This window comes from Hylobates moloch, unplaced genomic scaffold (genome assembly GCF_009828535.3).
Source record: "Hylobates moloch isolate HMO894 unplaced genomic scaffold, HMol_V3 SCAFFOLD_5, whole genome shotgun sequence".
Lineage (NCBI taxonomy): Eukaryota > Metazoa > Chordata > Mammalia > Primates > Hylobatidae > Hylobates > Hylobates moloch.
Window position 1 is genome coordinate 81,867,558 of NW_026652280.1, and position 15,243 is coordinate 81,882,800.

General features: G+C 51.1%; 1 protein-coding gene across 3 annotated transcripts in view; it reads left to right on the top strand.

Moving 5' to 3' along the window:
• Positions 1 to 9,587, top strand: part of SLC3A2 (solute carrier family 3 member 2) — a 31,830-nt gene extending 22,243 nt beyond the window's left edge. For 2 of the 3 annotated variants that reach the window (XM_032153143.2, XM_032153145.2), the window contains 9 exons: positions 2,335 to 2,763; positions 3,208 to 3,381; positions 4,229 to 4,320; positions 5,773 to 5,841; positions 5,948 to 6,006; positions 6,481 to 6,661; positions 6,769 to 6,912; positions 8,834 to 8,917; positions 9,030 to 9,587. In XM_032153143.2, the coding sequence (XP_032009034.1) occupies positions 2,335 to 2,763; positions 3,208 to 3,381; positions 4,229 to 4,320; positions 5,773 to 5,841; positions 5,948 to 6,006; positions 6,481 to 6,661; positions 6,769 to 6,912; positions 8,834 to 8,917; positions 9,030 to 9,392 (1,595 nt within the window). In that variant the 3' untranslated portion in view covers positions 9,393 to 9,587. Of the gene's footprint in view, positions 1 to 1,765; positions 1,914 to 2,334; positions 2,764 to 3,207; positions 3,382 to 4,228; positions 4,321 to 5,772; positions 5,842 to 5,947; positions 6,007 to 6,480; positions 6,662 to 6,768; positions 6,913 to 8,833; positions 8,918 to 9,029 lie in introns of those variants that run through there. The other variant, XM_058438829.1, reaches the window with a different exon arrangement.
• The last annotated feature ends 5,656 nt before the right edge of the window (positions 9,588 to 15,243 follow it).

Genomic DNA, 15,243 nt, shown 5'->3' on the forward strand with positions numbered 1-15,243 from the left:
GCCTCCTGGGTTCACGTCATCCTCCTGCCTCAGCCTTCCAAGTAGCTGGGACTACAGGTGCCCGCTGCCATGCCTGGCTTTTTTTTTTTTTCTTTTTTGAGACAGAGTCTCACTCTGTCACCCAGGCTGGAGTGCAGCTGCGTAGTCTTGGCTCACTGCAACCTCTGCCTCTCGGTTTCAAGCCATTCTCATGCCTCACCTCTCTAAGTCTGGGGCTACAGGCGTGTGCTACCATGTCCGGTTAATTTTTGTATTTTTAGTAGAGATGGGGTTTCACCATGCTGGCCAGGCTGGTCACGAACTCCTGACCTCAAGTTATCCGCCAGCCTCAGCCTCCCAAAGTGCTGGGATTACAGGTGTCAGCCACCACACCTGGCCTGCTAGTTTTTTTGAGGCAGAGTCTTGCTCTATCACCCAGACTGGAGTGCAGTGGCCCATTCTCGGCTCACTGCAACCTCTACCTCCTGGATTCAAGCGATTCTCATGCCACAGCATGAGAAGTGGGATTACAGGGATTAGTAGGTGGGATTACAGGTGTGAGCCACCACACCCAGCCAGGCCTAGATAATTTTAAAATTAATTTTTTTATTTATTTAGAAATGGGGTCTCACTATGTTGCCCAGTCTGGTCTTAAGCTCCTGGCCTCAAACAATCCTCTCTCCTTGGCCTCCAAAAGGGCTAGGTGACAGGCATGAGTCACACTGTGCCCAGCCTTGAGCTTTTGTGCTTGAGATACAGTCCATTCAGAACCTCTGGTTGGCACTTCTTATCTGGCACATGCAGGGCACCTTGGACCTCTTATCATCTTTGAGCACTGGTCTGAACCCACTTGCTCGCCTTCTCCCAGGGGCTGCCCTGTGCACCCCTTGTTCCTAGGGTGGGGATGGGGTTGGATTCCTGGGGCTGCAGAGAGGACTAGCAGAGCATGACCCTTTTCTCTGTGCTATTACTTCAGATCCTGGCTTTTGCTTTCTTCCAAATACACAGCAATCTTGGCTTCCAGCCTAGGTGGGAAAGGGAGAAAGAACCGATTTCCTCCAGCTCCTCTCTGAAAGTAGCCCAACTGGCACTGTTTAGGAACAAGGAGTTCCTGAGAGTGTTGGCACCCCACGGTGTTGATGTCCGGTACTTCCCTGCTGTGAACCCTGTCTCTACCCCACTTCAATCCAAGGACCCTGTGGAGGGAATTCTAGAGGGAATTCTAGGCTTCTTCAAAGCCTCTGCAGTACCAGCTGCCTCCAAGGCCTAACATAGTGAAGTGATAGGGAGACAGGACCTTGGGGGAGTTTGGGGATAACCGTGGGAGGCCCTGCAAGGTGGGTAAGAGTCTGGCCATGGCATCTTCTGGTCTATTCTAGAAAAAAGGTGGATGCCTCTGAGACCTAGCTCTGTTATGTTCATTACAGCCCTATCAGTCTCTTCTAGATGTCTGATTCCTAGCTGCCAAACATCCAGGTGCTAGCAGCTGGGGGTGGGGTAGGATAAGAAGAGGGGTGTCTACCTCAACCTTCCTGCCCAAACCATTCATTTTAAAGTACTGTGAAGAAGACTGGATTAGTGTTAATTCAATAAAGTTAACAAAGCAAAGTATTGTAGTGAGTACACAATAAATAGTTGCTGCATGAGGAATTTCTTGAAATGAATTCAAGATGAGTCTTGAAAAACGAGTGGGAGTAAGCCGTGCACGGAAGCAGAGGTCTAGCGCCAAGTCCCAGAGGCCGGAGAGGGCAAGCCTTGGTTGGGGAAAAGGCAGAAGTTGTGACTGGCTGCCTCTGAGAGTGCAAGTAGCCATGCAAAGTTGGGAAAACCAGACGGTAGCCGGTAGCCGGAGCTGTGAACCAGGGGCAAATGGAGGATGGTGTTGGGGTAGTCACTAGCCTGCCGGAATGGAAGAAGAGGGGCGTTTGGGGACGGTAAGGCCTAAAGGGCACTGGAGGGGCCTCGGGATTTGGGGCAGGATCACAGGCCTAGTCCACTTAAAGGTGGCTCCGTGCCAAGCCTTCCCAGAATCAGGTTGAAATGAACCTTAGGGTTAGACAGGTTGGAGAGGAGAAATTGGACGACGTAGGAAGTACTGTCGGAGGCGTGTTCCTGACTTTACTACCCTGAGCCGCCCACGGCTGGGGCAGTCCCCGAGGTTGTTCCACCTTAAGGGGCGGGCCGAGGCGGGGCTCTGCTGCCCCTTCCCAGAGGCCGCGCCTGCTGCTGAGCAGATGCAGTAGCCGAAACTGCGCGGAGGCACAGAGGCCGGGGAGAGCGTTCTGGGTGCGTGGGTCCGGGCAGGGGTTGAGCCACCATCTGACCGCAAGCTGCGTCGTGTCGCCGGTTCTGCAGGCACCATGAGCCAGGATACCGAGGTAGATATGAAGGAGGTGGAGCTGAATGAGTTAGAGCCCGAGAAGCAGCCGATGAACGCGGCGTCTGGGGCGGCCATGTCCGTGGCGGGAGCCGAGAAGAATGGTCTGGTGAAGATCAAGGTGGCGGAAGACGAGGCGGAGGCGGCAGCCGCGGCTAAGTTCACGGGCCTGTCCAAGGAGGAGCTGCTGAAGGTGGCGGGCAGCCCCGGCTGGGTGCGCACCCGCTGGGCACTGCTGCTGCTCTTCTGGCTCGGCTGGCTCGGCATGCTGGCGGGTGCCGTGGTCATAATCGTGCGGGCGCCCCGTTGTCGCGAGCTACCGGCGCAGAAGTGGTGGCACACGGGCGCCCTCTACCGCATCGGCGACCTTCAGGCCTTCCAGGGCCACGGCGCGGGCAACCTGGCGGGTGAGTGCAGCGCGCCCCCGTCCCGGGTGCCACCGGTTGAATCTAGTGGCCTGCACTGACCCCCTCCTCTGTCCCCAGACGGATCTAGATGGTTCTCCCCTCCATCCGGTACCGACGACCGTTCCCCCTTCCCCCACCCCCTCCCCGGCACATTGTCCTTCCCTCCTTTCTTTGAAGAAAGCCGACCCGCCCCTCACTCTGTCACGAGGGTGGGTGACTCAGCGTCCTCCCTCCCCGCGGCACCAGAAGCCAGTTGCAACCGGTTTCTGAAGTAATGTGCAGGACTCCTTACATCAGCTCCTCTGAGTCTCGTGATTCAGCCTTGCCTCCCTCTCCCCCTCTCCCCTCTCCCGGTCCCACCCTTAGGCTCTGGGAGAGAAGAGAGTGCAGAGGTCAGGGGCCTCTCAGAGGGGCCTCACCTGTTAACCCAGCCCCCCATTTCAGGTCTGAAGGGGCGTCTCGATTACCTGAGCTCTCTGAAGGTGAAGGGCCTTGTGCTGGGCCCAATTCACAAGAACCAGAAGGATGATGTCGCTCAGACCGACTTGCTGCAGATCGACCCCGATTTTGGCTCCAAGGAAGATTTTGACAGTCTCTTGCAATCGGCTAAAAAAAAGAGTGGGTGTCCTGGGGTACCCAAGGAAACAGCTAGAAAGGACTTGGCCAGAGGAAAAGTAGGATAGAACTTTTGTCTGATTTCCTCCTAACTGGCTCTGAGTTTTCCTAGGGCAGGTAGAGGGGAGATTTGTTAGTCTTCAGCCTAAAAAGGATTTATCCAGTCGTTTGGGGGCTTTCTACTTGGCTGTGGAATCTTGAGCAGGTCATTTAACTTCTGGGCTTAAGTGCCCTTATTTGCAAAATGTAGATATTTACTAAACCAGTGGTTTTAAACTTGTAAAACAGTAGGTTCTTTGTGGTGGTGGGGGGGAAATCCCAAATATTGTTTTACGACTCGATATAGACACATGTTTTAAAAGGTTCACTTTGGGAGTGGGGAACACAGGGGCCACTTCTCTGCACTATAAACTTTCTGCCTTCCAATATCTTTTTTTTTTAATTTGAGATGGAGTCTCACTCTATCGCCCTGGCTGTAGTGCAGTGGAATGATCTCAGCTTACTGCAGCCTCTTCCCCCGGGGTTCAAGCAATTCTCGTGCCTCAGCCTCCTGAGTAGCTGGGACTAAAGCCATGTGCCACCACACCCGGATGATTTTTTTATTTTTAGTAGAGACGATTTTCACCGTGTTGACCGGGCTGGTTTTGAACTTGCCTGGCCTGCCTTCCAATATCTCAAGGCCCTTCCTTGCTCACATCTGTTTCAATGGAATGAATTTTGCCCGGGTTCAAATTCAAGCTTTTGTACCAAATAATACATAGGAAACACTCAGTGACTTGCATTTGTGATTTCCTTATTTCCCCTTAACTCATAGACTGTCTCATGACTGCGTCTTCCTCCATTGTTTTAGGCATCCGTGTCATTCTGGACCTTACTCCCAACTACCGGGGTGAGAACTCATGGTTCTCCACTCAGGTTGACACTGTGGCCACCAAGGTGAAGGTGAGTGTTGGAGCTGATGGCTGGTGGAAGTCAGATGCTGGGGCTGGGATGGTCCTTTCACAGCAATCCCTGTAGACCCAGCCTGGCTCCAACTGAGGGTCCGTTTGCTCCTTGGGGCCAAGCAGGAATGCCTCCTCCTATAGCCAAAGGATAGGCACACCTGTTTTTCTTGTTCCTTTTCTGACCTCTAATTTTTCTTATTTCCTTCACTCTGAGGATGAGACAGGGCCAGGAAGGGACCTTCTCAGACGTCAGTCTGGAAGTTTGATTTTTCTTTCTTTTGGGAGAGGAAGCCCTTTCTCTGTGAGAATCCTGTCCTGCCTGGTTTCCCAGTTCTTGTTTGATGTGTTTGGAATAGAGCCCAGTCTGAAATTATAAGCACTGGGGTACTCCTATGTGTCTGGGACTATGCCAAGTATTTTATAGATGTTTTCCAATTCCCTGTATAACCATACAAGGTATCTAATTTGCCATAGGCTCAAATCTGTACCCAGCAGGCTAGGAGTAGTGCTTTGAATGTCACCCTAGCTCCTGATGTCTGGGTCCTAGGACACTGACCTGTTCAGAATGGGTAGAACAAAAATGGAAGCAGATACTGACACTGCTGGTAGCTGTGATACTAAGATAGAATTCTGGACTCCCAGCATTTGGGTAGGACCCCGGGATCATCCAGTTTAGGCCTTGCCAGTTACTAGGGGACCCTTTAAAAGTTGCTGATGAGGGAATGTTTTTGGATGGTTTGGCATGAGGGGCGGTACCCTCAGATGGAAATGGAGACCAGAGGAGAGAGTACATGGCCCAGAGAAGGGAAGAAAAGGAGAGTGGGGGTGAAGTTCCGCAGTGTGTGCAGGACTGCCAGGATTCCATTCAGCAGCACTGGCCTTTTTTCAAATCTAAACTGCCCTGGGGCTGTGCTTTGAATTTCAATCTTTCATCCTTGGCCTTGCTTTGAGCAGTTATTGTACTCACACCTTCCCCAGGCCTCAGGAAAGTGGGAGGGGGGGATCTTGACTGACATTTTAGATCCTGTCTGCTGCTCACTGATTATGACTGTGGACACGTCTCCCTGCTTCTCTGGGTCTGTTTCTTCATCTCTAAAGTACGTACGCTAGCATTCCAATGCTAAGTGTTAAACAAAGTTATGTTTATGGACATACATTTTCTCTGGGGCCTTTTCTGTGGCTTTCAAAGTTGAAGCTGTGTGATTTGCCAGAGGCAAGAATAGAGAACTAAAATGCTGTAGCACTAAGAAAATCAGTGGAAGGGTAGAGCTAGAGGGGTCCAAAGGCTAAGCCTTTGTAGTGCAGCTGGAGAAGACCCAGGCAAGGCACAGGACTCTCCCCAGCTCCGGCGGGGGGAGGTGTGTGGTAGGTGAGGTTTAGTGTGGGCTGGAATTTTCTGAGCCTTTTCCTGAGAACTGATGTCTGTCCTGTATTCTTCTGCCCCCTATAGGATGCTCTGGAGTTTTGGCTGCAAGCTGGCGTGGATGGGTTCCAGGTTCGGGACATAGAGAATCTGAAGGTGAGTTCCCTTTCCACATTAGGGACAAAGCTTGGGAGAGAACAGAGGGACTCAGCTAGAGCCTAGTAATATTCTCTGGTCCTTGATTCTGCTTTTTTCTTTCTAGGATGCATCCTCATTCTTGGCTGAGTGGCAAAACATCACCAAGGGCTTCAGTGAAGACAGGTGGGTGCAGGCGCCATTCTGCTGACTCAGCTCCATTGTGGGAACCCCTCAGTGGAGTGCTAGGCCTAAGAAGGGGGGGATTCCTAGTCTAGAGAATTTTCTTTACCTTTATACTTTCTTTCTTTTTTTTTTTTTTTTTTTTGAGATGGAGCTTTGCTCTTTTTGCCCAGGCTGGGGTGCAATGGCGCGATCTTGGCTCACTGCAACCTCTGCCTCCTTGGTTCAAGCGATTCTCCTGCCTCAGCATCCCAAGTAGCTGGGATTACAGACGCAGGCCACCACACCTGGCTAATTTTGTATTTTTAGTAGAGATGGGGTTTCTCCATGTTGGTCAAGCTGGTTTTGAACTCCTGACCTCAAGTGATCCACCCGCCTCGGCCTCCCAAATTGTTGGGATTCCAGGCGTGAGCCACTGCGCCCGGCCCCATTCTTTCTTTCTTATACTAACCTTGACCCTCTCCCTCCCCTCTGCAGGCTCTTGATTGCGGGGACTAACTCCTCCGACCTTCAGCAGATCCTGAGCCTACTCGAATCCAACAAAGATTTGCTGTTGACTAGCTCATACCTGTCTGATTCTGGTTCTACTGGGGAGCATACAAAATCCCTAGTCACACAGTATTTGAATGCCACTGGCAATCGCTGGTGCAGCTGGAGTGTGAGTACCATGCTGGTGGGAAAGGGGGCAGATGGGAGAAGAAAGGGTTGTTGGGAGACAGAGGCAGAGGTGGGTTATGGGGCTCACTGGAGTGTCTCTCCCTGTAGTTGTCTCAGGCAAGGCTCCTGACTTCCTTCTTGCCTGCTCAACTTCTCCGACTCTACCAGCTGATGCTCTTCACCCTGCCAGGGACCCCTGTTTTCAGCTATGGGGATGAGATTGGCCTGGATGCGGCTGCCCTTCCTGGACAGGTACTGCGTGCTGTCTTTCTGTCACAGGGAGGTTGTTTATCCATCTTACAATGATGATTCTGGGGATGGCGGCAGATAGACGTGAGCCTTGGGGTGAAAACGTGTTTGATTCCTAGTCAGTAGCTGAGTAGCTGTGTGGCTTTGGGCAAATTATTTTACCTTTCTGAATTTTGTTCATCCCTTGTGTTACTGCATTTTTTGAAGGGTGGTTAGGATTAAACGAGGGCATGTTTTTAATGGTAATGCCTGGTACCTGGCAGATGTTTGCTATGGTAGCCACCATTCATTTATTCAAAGTGGAGAAGTACATGGCAGTGGCTGGGCATGGTGACTCATGCCTGTAATCCTAGCACTTTGGGAGTCCGAGGCGGGTGGATCACTGGAGGTAAGGAGTTCGAAACCAGGCCAACAGGGTGAAACCCAGTCCCTACTAAAAATACAAAAATTAGCCAGGCATGGTGGTGCACTCCTGCAGTCCCAGCTACTGGGGAGGCTGAGGCAAGAGAATCGCTTGAACCGGGAGGCAGAGGTTGCAGTGAACTGAGATTGTGCCACTGCACTTCAGCCTGGGCGACAGAGGGAGACTCCTTCTCCAAAAAAAAAAAAAAGAAAAAGAAAGAAAGAAATACATGGTAGGGAGGGATACTACTACAAAGGCATTCACTAGCTTTAGACACAGGGTTACTGTTGATGCCCGACTTTTTTTGTTTTGTTTTTTTGTTTTTGTTTTTAAGACAGCATTTCCCTATGTTGCCCAGGCTGGAGTGCAATGGCATGATCTTGGTTCATTGCAGCCTCCGCCTCCCAGGCTGAAGTGATCATCGCATCTCAGCCTCCTGAGTAGCTGGGATACGTACCATAGATAGGTGCGTGCCATCATGCCCAGCTGATCTTTTTTTGGAGACAGGGTCTTGCTCTGTTGATCTGGCTGGATTGCAGTGGTGCGATTATGTCTCACTGCAACCTCTGCCTCTTGGGTTCAAGTGATACTCCCGCCTCAGCTTCCCGAGTAGCTGGGAATACAGGTGCACACCACCATGCCCAGCTAATTTTTGTAGAGACAGGCTTTCACTATTGTTGCCCAGGCTGGTCTCCAACTCCTAGGCTCAATGGATCTGCCTGCCCTGACCTCCCAAAGTGCTGGGACTATAGGTGTGTATGTGTGAGGACCCTGAGGTGGGAGCCTGCCTCACTTGTCCAGTAGAAGTTAGCCAGGCCGGGCGTGGTGGCTTATGCCTGTCATCCCAGCACTTTGGGAGGCCAAGGTGGGTGGATCACCTGAGATCAGGAGTTCGAGACCAGCCTAGCCAACATGGTGAAACCCTGTCTTTACTAAAAATACGAAACAATTAGCTGGGTGTGGTGGCGCGCACGTATGGTCAGCTACTCGGGAGGCTGAGGCAGGAGAATCGCTTGAACCCAGGAGGCAGAGATTGCAGTAAGCCAAGATTGTGCCATTGCACTCCAGCCTGAACAGAGCGAGACTCCGTCTCAAAAAAATAAAAAAGTTAGCCAGACATGAGTTGGGAAGGTTATATATTGGTGAGGATGGGAATGGGAAGAGGGATACGGGACAATGGGCCCAGGGCTTTTTTTTGAGACAGGGTCTCACTCTGTTGCCCAGGCTGGAGTACAGTGGTGCAGTCATGGATCACTGCAAGCTCAAATTCCTGGGTTCAAGTGATCCTCCCTTCTTAGCCTCCCCAGTAGCTGGGACTATAGGGATGTAACACTACACCCAGCTAATTTTTTAAAATTCTGTAGTAGAGATGAGGGCTCATTATGTTGCCGAGGCTGGTTTCAAATGCCTGGGCTCAAGCGATCCTCTTGCTTTGACCTCCCAGACTGCTGGAATTACAGATGTGAGCCACCATGCCTGACCCCAGGCCTTTTTAAAGTCCTATTTTTCTCTGCTTTTCAGCCTGTGGAGGCTCCAGTCATGCTGTGGGATGAGTCCAGCTTCCCTGACATCCCAGGGGCTGTAAGTGCCAACATGACTGTGAAGGTAAGAGTTCTAGATGGGTAGAACCTGACTGGTGGAGGGTGGGCTGGGCTTGTAGAAGTCTGTACCCAGGGGAGCCCCTCACGTGCTTCTGCTATGTTTTTATCATTCTTAGGGCCAGAGTGGAGACCCTGGCTCCCTCCTTTCCTTGTTCCGGCGGCTGAGTGACCAGCGGAGTAAGGAGCGCTCCCTACTGCATGGGGACTTCCATGCATTCTCTGCTGGGCCTGGACTCTTCTCCTATATCCGCCACTGGGACCAGAATGAGCGTTTTCTGGTAGTGCTTAACTTTGGGGATGTGGGCCTCTCGGCTGGGCTGCAGGCCTCTGACCTGCCTGCCAGCACCAGCCTGCCAGCCAAGGCTGACCTCCTGCTCAGCACCCAGCCAGGCCGTGAGGAGGGCTCCCCTCTTGAGCTGGAACGCCTGAAACTGGAGCCTCACGAAGGGCTGCTGCTCCGCTTCCCCTATGCGGCCTGACCCCAGCCTGACATGGACCCACTACCCTTCTCCTTTCCTTCCCAGGCCCGTTGGCTTCTGATTTTTCTCTTTTTTTCCCCTTTTTTAAAAAAAACAAAACAAACAAAAACTGTTGCAGATTATAAGTGAACCCCCAAATAGGGTGTTTTCTGCCTTCAAATAAAAGTCACCCCTGCATGGTGAAGTCTTGTCTTCCCTCTGCTTCTCTCACAGCAGGAATTTCTCTCTTTCCTCCCCTCCCATGCGTCTGCTCCAACTCCTTCATAATTTATGTAGGGTCCAAGGGCCAGAGGAAAGGGGGCCTCCCAAAGTCAACAGCATGGAGGTGTCAGGGCTGGGATAGCACCCATGCCTCACCCACGCTGGGCCACGGGGCTCTCTGGACATCTTGGGTCTTGCCGACTCTTAACTTCATCTCCTTCAGCAAAGGGCTCTGGCCAAACATAGTTTTCCTGTTTTTGCAGACTTGGCCTTTCACGGAGAGTGGGGGTGGGATGGTCTGGTTTTTAAAAGGTATTTCTAAAGGATACTAGAGGTCATGCATTCAAGAATTTGTTGAACACTCAGCACATGCCAGAAACTGTCCCTGTTCTGGGGTCACAGCAGGGAACACAGTACAAAAATTCCTGCCTCCTTGGGGCTCATACTCTTGTGGGGAGCAAAGAAAAAAGATATAGCTGTTGTAGTGCAGTGGATATGGTGACAGTGTTCTTATGGAGGAAAAAGTAAAGCAGGAGAGGTGTTTCAGGGTAGAGGGGCCCAGAGGAGGCCTCACCAAGGAGGTGACTTGTGAGTAAAGGCCTAATAAGTGAGGGAGTTCACCTGGTTAGTATCTGGGGAAGGGGCTTCCTGGGACTGAGGGGTGTGAGCCTGGCTGATGTGAGTGAGGAAAGGAGTAAGGGATGAAGTCTCATCGGCAAGGAGTGGGCAGATCATGACAGTTGTAATAAGGGGTCACGTAGGGTGCAGAGAGTTTGGCAGCCTACATGGTTGGAGGGCATGGTCCCCACAAGTCTTCACTTCAATACCAGCTGCAAGTTCAGGGGTCCCCATGACCACCTTCAGGTAGGTAATAGACTAGAGTGACTCAGAACTCAGGAAGGTATTGGGATTATGGTTTTATTACAGCAAAAGCATACCCAGAGACAGCCAAAGGATGAGAGGCCTGGGGCAGGGTCTGGAAGGGAGCTAAGTAAGAAGCTTCCTGCTGTCTTCTTGCAATGGAGTCCTGGTACCTCTTCCCGGCCATGATGGAGGTATAACCAGAGAAGCTCACTTGATCTTGGGTGTGCCGAGTTTCCCTTGGTGCTTAATCACATAGTGCTCTGTGGCTGACCTTTAATCTTCAGCCCCTGCGAGAGCTTTGGGCTAAGGCCTTCAGTTGTCTCCATTTCCCCCAGAGGTTGCTTGTTCCAAAGCTCAGATCGTAAATCACATTTATCACTGACACCCCTGTTAGTCAGGGCATTCCATGGGTCTAGAGGGCACTTAACAGTAGCCGAGGGTAAAGGCCAGACTTCCAAGTAAGAATTCTTCACTACACATAGGGTCTGAGGGAGTGGAATGGGAGTTGTTGCAGGGTTTTGAGTGGAGTGACATGGTCTCGCTTGGAATTTAACAGACTCACTGGCTGTTACTAGCCTGCAAGCAGGGAGGCCAGTTAAGATGGTTTGTTCTGCAACCTAGAATACTTTTTAGGATGGTAGTGAGGTGGTAAGAAGTGTTAAGAAGTGTTTGGGTCCTGCGTTTCTTTTTTTTTTTTTTTTTGAGACACTTGTCTCCTAGGCTGGAGTGAAGTGGCACGATCACTGCAAGCTCCGCCTCCCAGGTTCTCACCATTCTCCTGCCTCAGCCTCCAGAGTAGCTGGGACCACAGGCGCCCACCACCACACCCGTCTAATTTTTTTGTATTTTTAGTAGAGACTGGGTTTCACCGTGTTAGCCAGGATGGTCTCGATCTCCTGACCTCGTGATCTGCCTGCCTCGGCCTCTCAAAGTGCTGGGATTATAGGCGTGAGCCACTGTGCCCGGCTGGTCCTGTGCTTATTTTGCAAGCAGATCTGCAGTATTTGCTTTTGGGATCCTGTTGCAGTACTAGTGATCTGCGCAGGCCTCATGGCCCTTGGGGTTAGTTTGGCTCTCTTAGTTTTCTTACAGAAAAGAATGCTGGCTGGGTGCAGTGGCTCATGCCTGTAATCCCAGCACTTTGGGAGGCCGAGACAGTTGCATCACCTGAGGTCAGGAGGTCGAGACCAGCCTGACCATTATGGTGAAACCCTGTCTCTATTGAAAATACAAAAATTAGCCGGGCGTGGTGGTGGGTGCCTGTAATCCCAGCTACTCGGGAGGCTGAGACAGGAGAATTGCTTGAACCTGGGAGGCGGAGGTTGCAGTGAGCAAGATCACACCACTGCACTCCAGCCTGGGCCAAAGAGCGAGATTCAGTCTCGGAAAAAAAAAAAAAAAAGAATGGGGGTCACTGGTGCAGGCTTCATTCCCATGGGCTGTGTCCTGGAGTGGGCCTGGGCCTCTGAGGGTTTCCTGGTGTAGGGGAGAGATCAAGACATTAAAAGACCCAAATTAAGGCCCAGGATCCTGAGGCTGTCAGAGCACAGTTCCTGAGAAGACACCCCAGCCTGCTGGGCCTAAGGCTTCCCTCTGCCTAGGGTTTCCCTTCTTTCTCAGTAACCACCCCCACCCCCGCCCCACCTTCTGGCTCTTGCCTGCTCTGGGCCTCTTCCTGAGGCTCCCCACCCTTCCCTGTCCATGTCCTTTCCCAGGGTCCCAGCTCCAGCCCTCCCCCTTTCCTCCTTCCTCTGCCTCCTGGACTCCCCTCTTAACACAGTTTATATCTTAGTGCTGTTATGGATGGAGCCTCATTATGGTTATGTGCTTATTTAATTTTCATCTTTTCCCCCTTTCCTAACCACTAGACCACCAGGGAGATTTTCACTTAAGAAAAATATAGTAAGGCCAGATGGTGGCTCATGCTTGTAATCCTAGCACTTTGGGAGGCGGAGGTGGGAGGGTTTCTTGAGGCCGGGAGTTTGAGACCAACCTGGGCAACATAGTGAGACCCCTGTCTCTATTAAAAAAAAAAAAATTAGCTGGGCATGGTTGCATGTGCCTGTAGTCCCAGCTAACCTGGAAGCTAAGGCGGGAAGATCATTTGAACTCTGGAGGTTGAGGCTGCAGTGAGGTATGATTGCACCACTGCACTCCAACCTGGGTGACAGAGTGAGACCCTGTCTCAAAAAAAAAAAACAAAATTGTAAGATACATGGCATAAAATTTACTATTTTATTTATTTATTTTTGAGATGGAATCTTGCTCTTTCGCCCAGGCTGGAGTGCAGTGGTATTCATCTGGACTCACTGCAACCTCCGCCTCCTGGGTTCAGGTGATTCTCCTGCCTCAGCCTCCTGAGTAGCTGGGATTTATAGGTGCCTGCCACCACACCCAGCTAATTTTTGTATTTTTAGTAGGGACGGGTTCACCATGTTGGCCAGGCTGGTCTTGAACTCGTGACCTCAAGTCATCTGCCCTTTTTGGCCTCCTAAAGTGCTGGAATTACAGGCATGAGCCACTGCGCCCAGCCATTAGCAAGCATTTTTGAGTTACTGCTCTGTCTCTGGTACCATCCTCAACTTTCTGGGTACAGGGGTGAACAAGACCCTGTTCTGACATGATTTCCAACCTCCAAAGGACCAAATGCTTGATGATAAGCACTGAGAACCTCTCTTAAGGGTTAAGGGCACCACAAACTGAGATAACAATGTAACAATGTAGCAAGTCATTGGTTTAATGACTTTCACTTTTAAGTCATTATGACACACCTAGGAGGACTGTGGGGACCCTGTTTATGGAGGCTGAGGGCTCAGGGAAGTAAAGGGACCCTTCTAGACACAGCAGTGGAGCTGCCATTCAGACCCAGGCCTTAGTACCATGGTCAAGCCCCATGTGCCAATGGACTTGGTCCTTCCTGGGATCCCTGGCCAATTACCTGCCTTTGGATCATGGGTCGGGGTGGACAGCTCTGTCAGCCTGAGCCATTCTTCTGGTTGCAATCGATGTGCTACATGTTGGGGACATAAACGGAACTAAAATACTGTCCTGCTGATCTGACCTTCACTGATCGGGAGTGAAAGCAGATGTGTAAGTAATCGGGTGAGATAAAGGCTGAAGAGCACCAGGCCCTGTGATGGACCGAGGAGGAGCTTAACCCTAGAGGGATCAGGAAAAGCTTCCTGGAGCCTTCATTTGAACTGAGATTGAGGCACCAGTAGGCATTCACATTATGCATGTGAAGGAAAAGGCCGCCGGGTATAGGTGACATTATGTACCACTGCTCAGTTGAGACAGCCTGACGAATGTGAAGAACTGTAACTGGGACATAAAGTATGATTTTGGACAATTTGGGAGAGTGGTGAGAGCCAACCAGAGGCTGAAGCACAAAGGGCTTTAACAGCCATGGCTCAAGTTGTCTGTACTTTACCCCATCATGTAGATTAGTGGTTCCCAGCCTGGTTATGCAGAATCCTCTGGAAAAAATTTTCCCATCCAACTTACACCAAATCAGAATAGCCAAGGGGGATATGCCGTGAATCTCCAAGGGTGTGAGCTTGGAAGTTAATTTTATTTTATTCCTTTTTTTGAGAAGGAGTCTCACTCTGTCGCCCAGGCTGGAGTGCAGTGGCACAATCTCGGCTCACTGCAACCTACGCCTCCTGGGTTCAAGCGATTCTCCTGTGCCAGCCCTCCCGAGTAGCTGGGATTACAGATGCCCGCTATCACGCCCCACTCAATTTTTGTATTTTTTTAGTAGAGATGGGGCTTCAACGTGTCCAGGCTGGTCTCAAACTCCCGACCTCAGGTGATTCGCCCGCCTTGGCCTCCCAAAGTTCTGACATTATTGGCGTGAGCCACTGCACCTGGCTGGAAGTTTATTTTTAGCCACCTTCCCCAAATTATTCTTAGAGCAGATCAGTGTTTCCCAAGTGTGCTGAGTTATGCCTGGGGGCAATGATTAGCAATAAAAGCCTTGGCCAGCGTGATGGCTCATGCCTGTAATCCCAGCACTTTGGGAGGCCGAGGCGGGCAGGTCACAAGGTCAAGAGATTGAGGCCATCCTGGCCAACATGGTGAAACCCCGTCTCTTCTAAAATAACAAAAATTAGCTGGGTGTGGTGGCATGCACCTGTAGTCCCAGCTACTCGGGAGGCTGAGGCAGGAGAATTGCTTGAACACTGGAGGCGGAGGTTGCAGGTTGCAGTGAGCTGAGATTGCGCCACTGCACTCCAGCCTGGTGACAGATCGAGACTCTGTCTCAAAAAAAAGAAAAGAAAAAGAAAAGCCTTGAATTTTTCTCCTGGATGTTCTGATTCAGAAGGTCTGGGATGGGACACTAGAACCCATGTAACAAGCTCAGCTAAGAACAAGAGAAAGAACAAAAAAGGAACAAGAGGCCGGGCGCAGTGGCTCACACCTGTAATCCCAGCACTTTGGGAGGCCGAGGTGGGCAGATCACGAGGTCAGGAGATTGAGACTATCCTGGCTAACATGGTGAAACCCCGTCTCTACTAAAAATACAAAAATTAGCTGGCATGATGGTGCACGCCTCTAATCGCAGCTACTCAGAAGGCTGAGGCAGGAGAATCGCTTGAACCCGGGTGGCAGAGGTTGCAGTGAGCTGAGATCGTGTCACTGAACTCCAGCCTGGGCGACAGAGCAGGACTCTCTCTCTCAAAAAAAAAAAAAAAAAAAAGTCAAGGAGACAGAGGCTGTGGGTTTGGAGAGAAGGGGATGGGTTGGAGAAATGATTCAAGAGAAGAGACTCCGGGATTTGTGACCA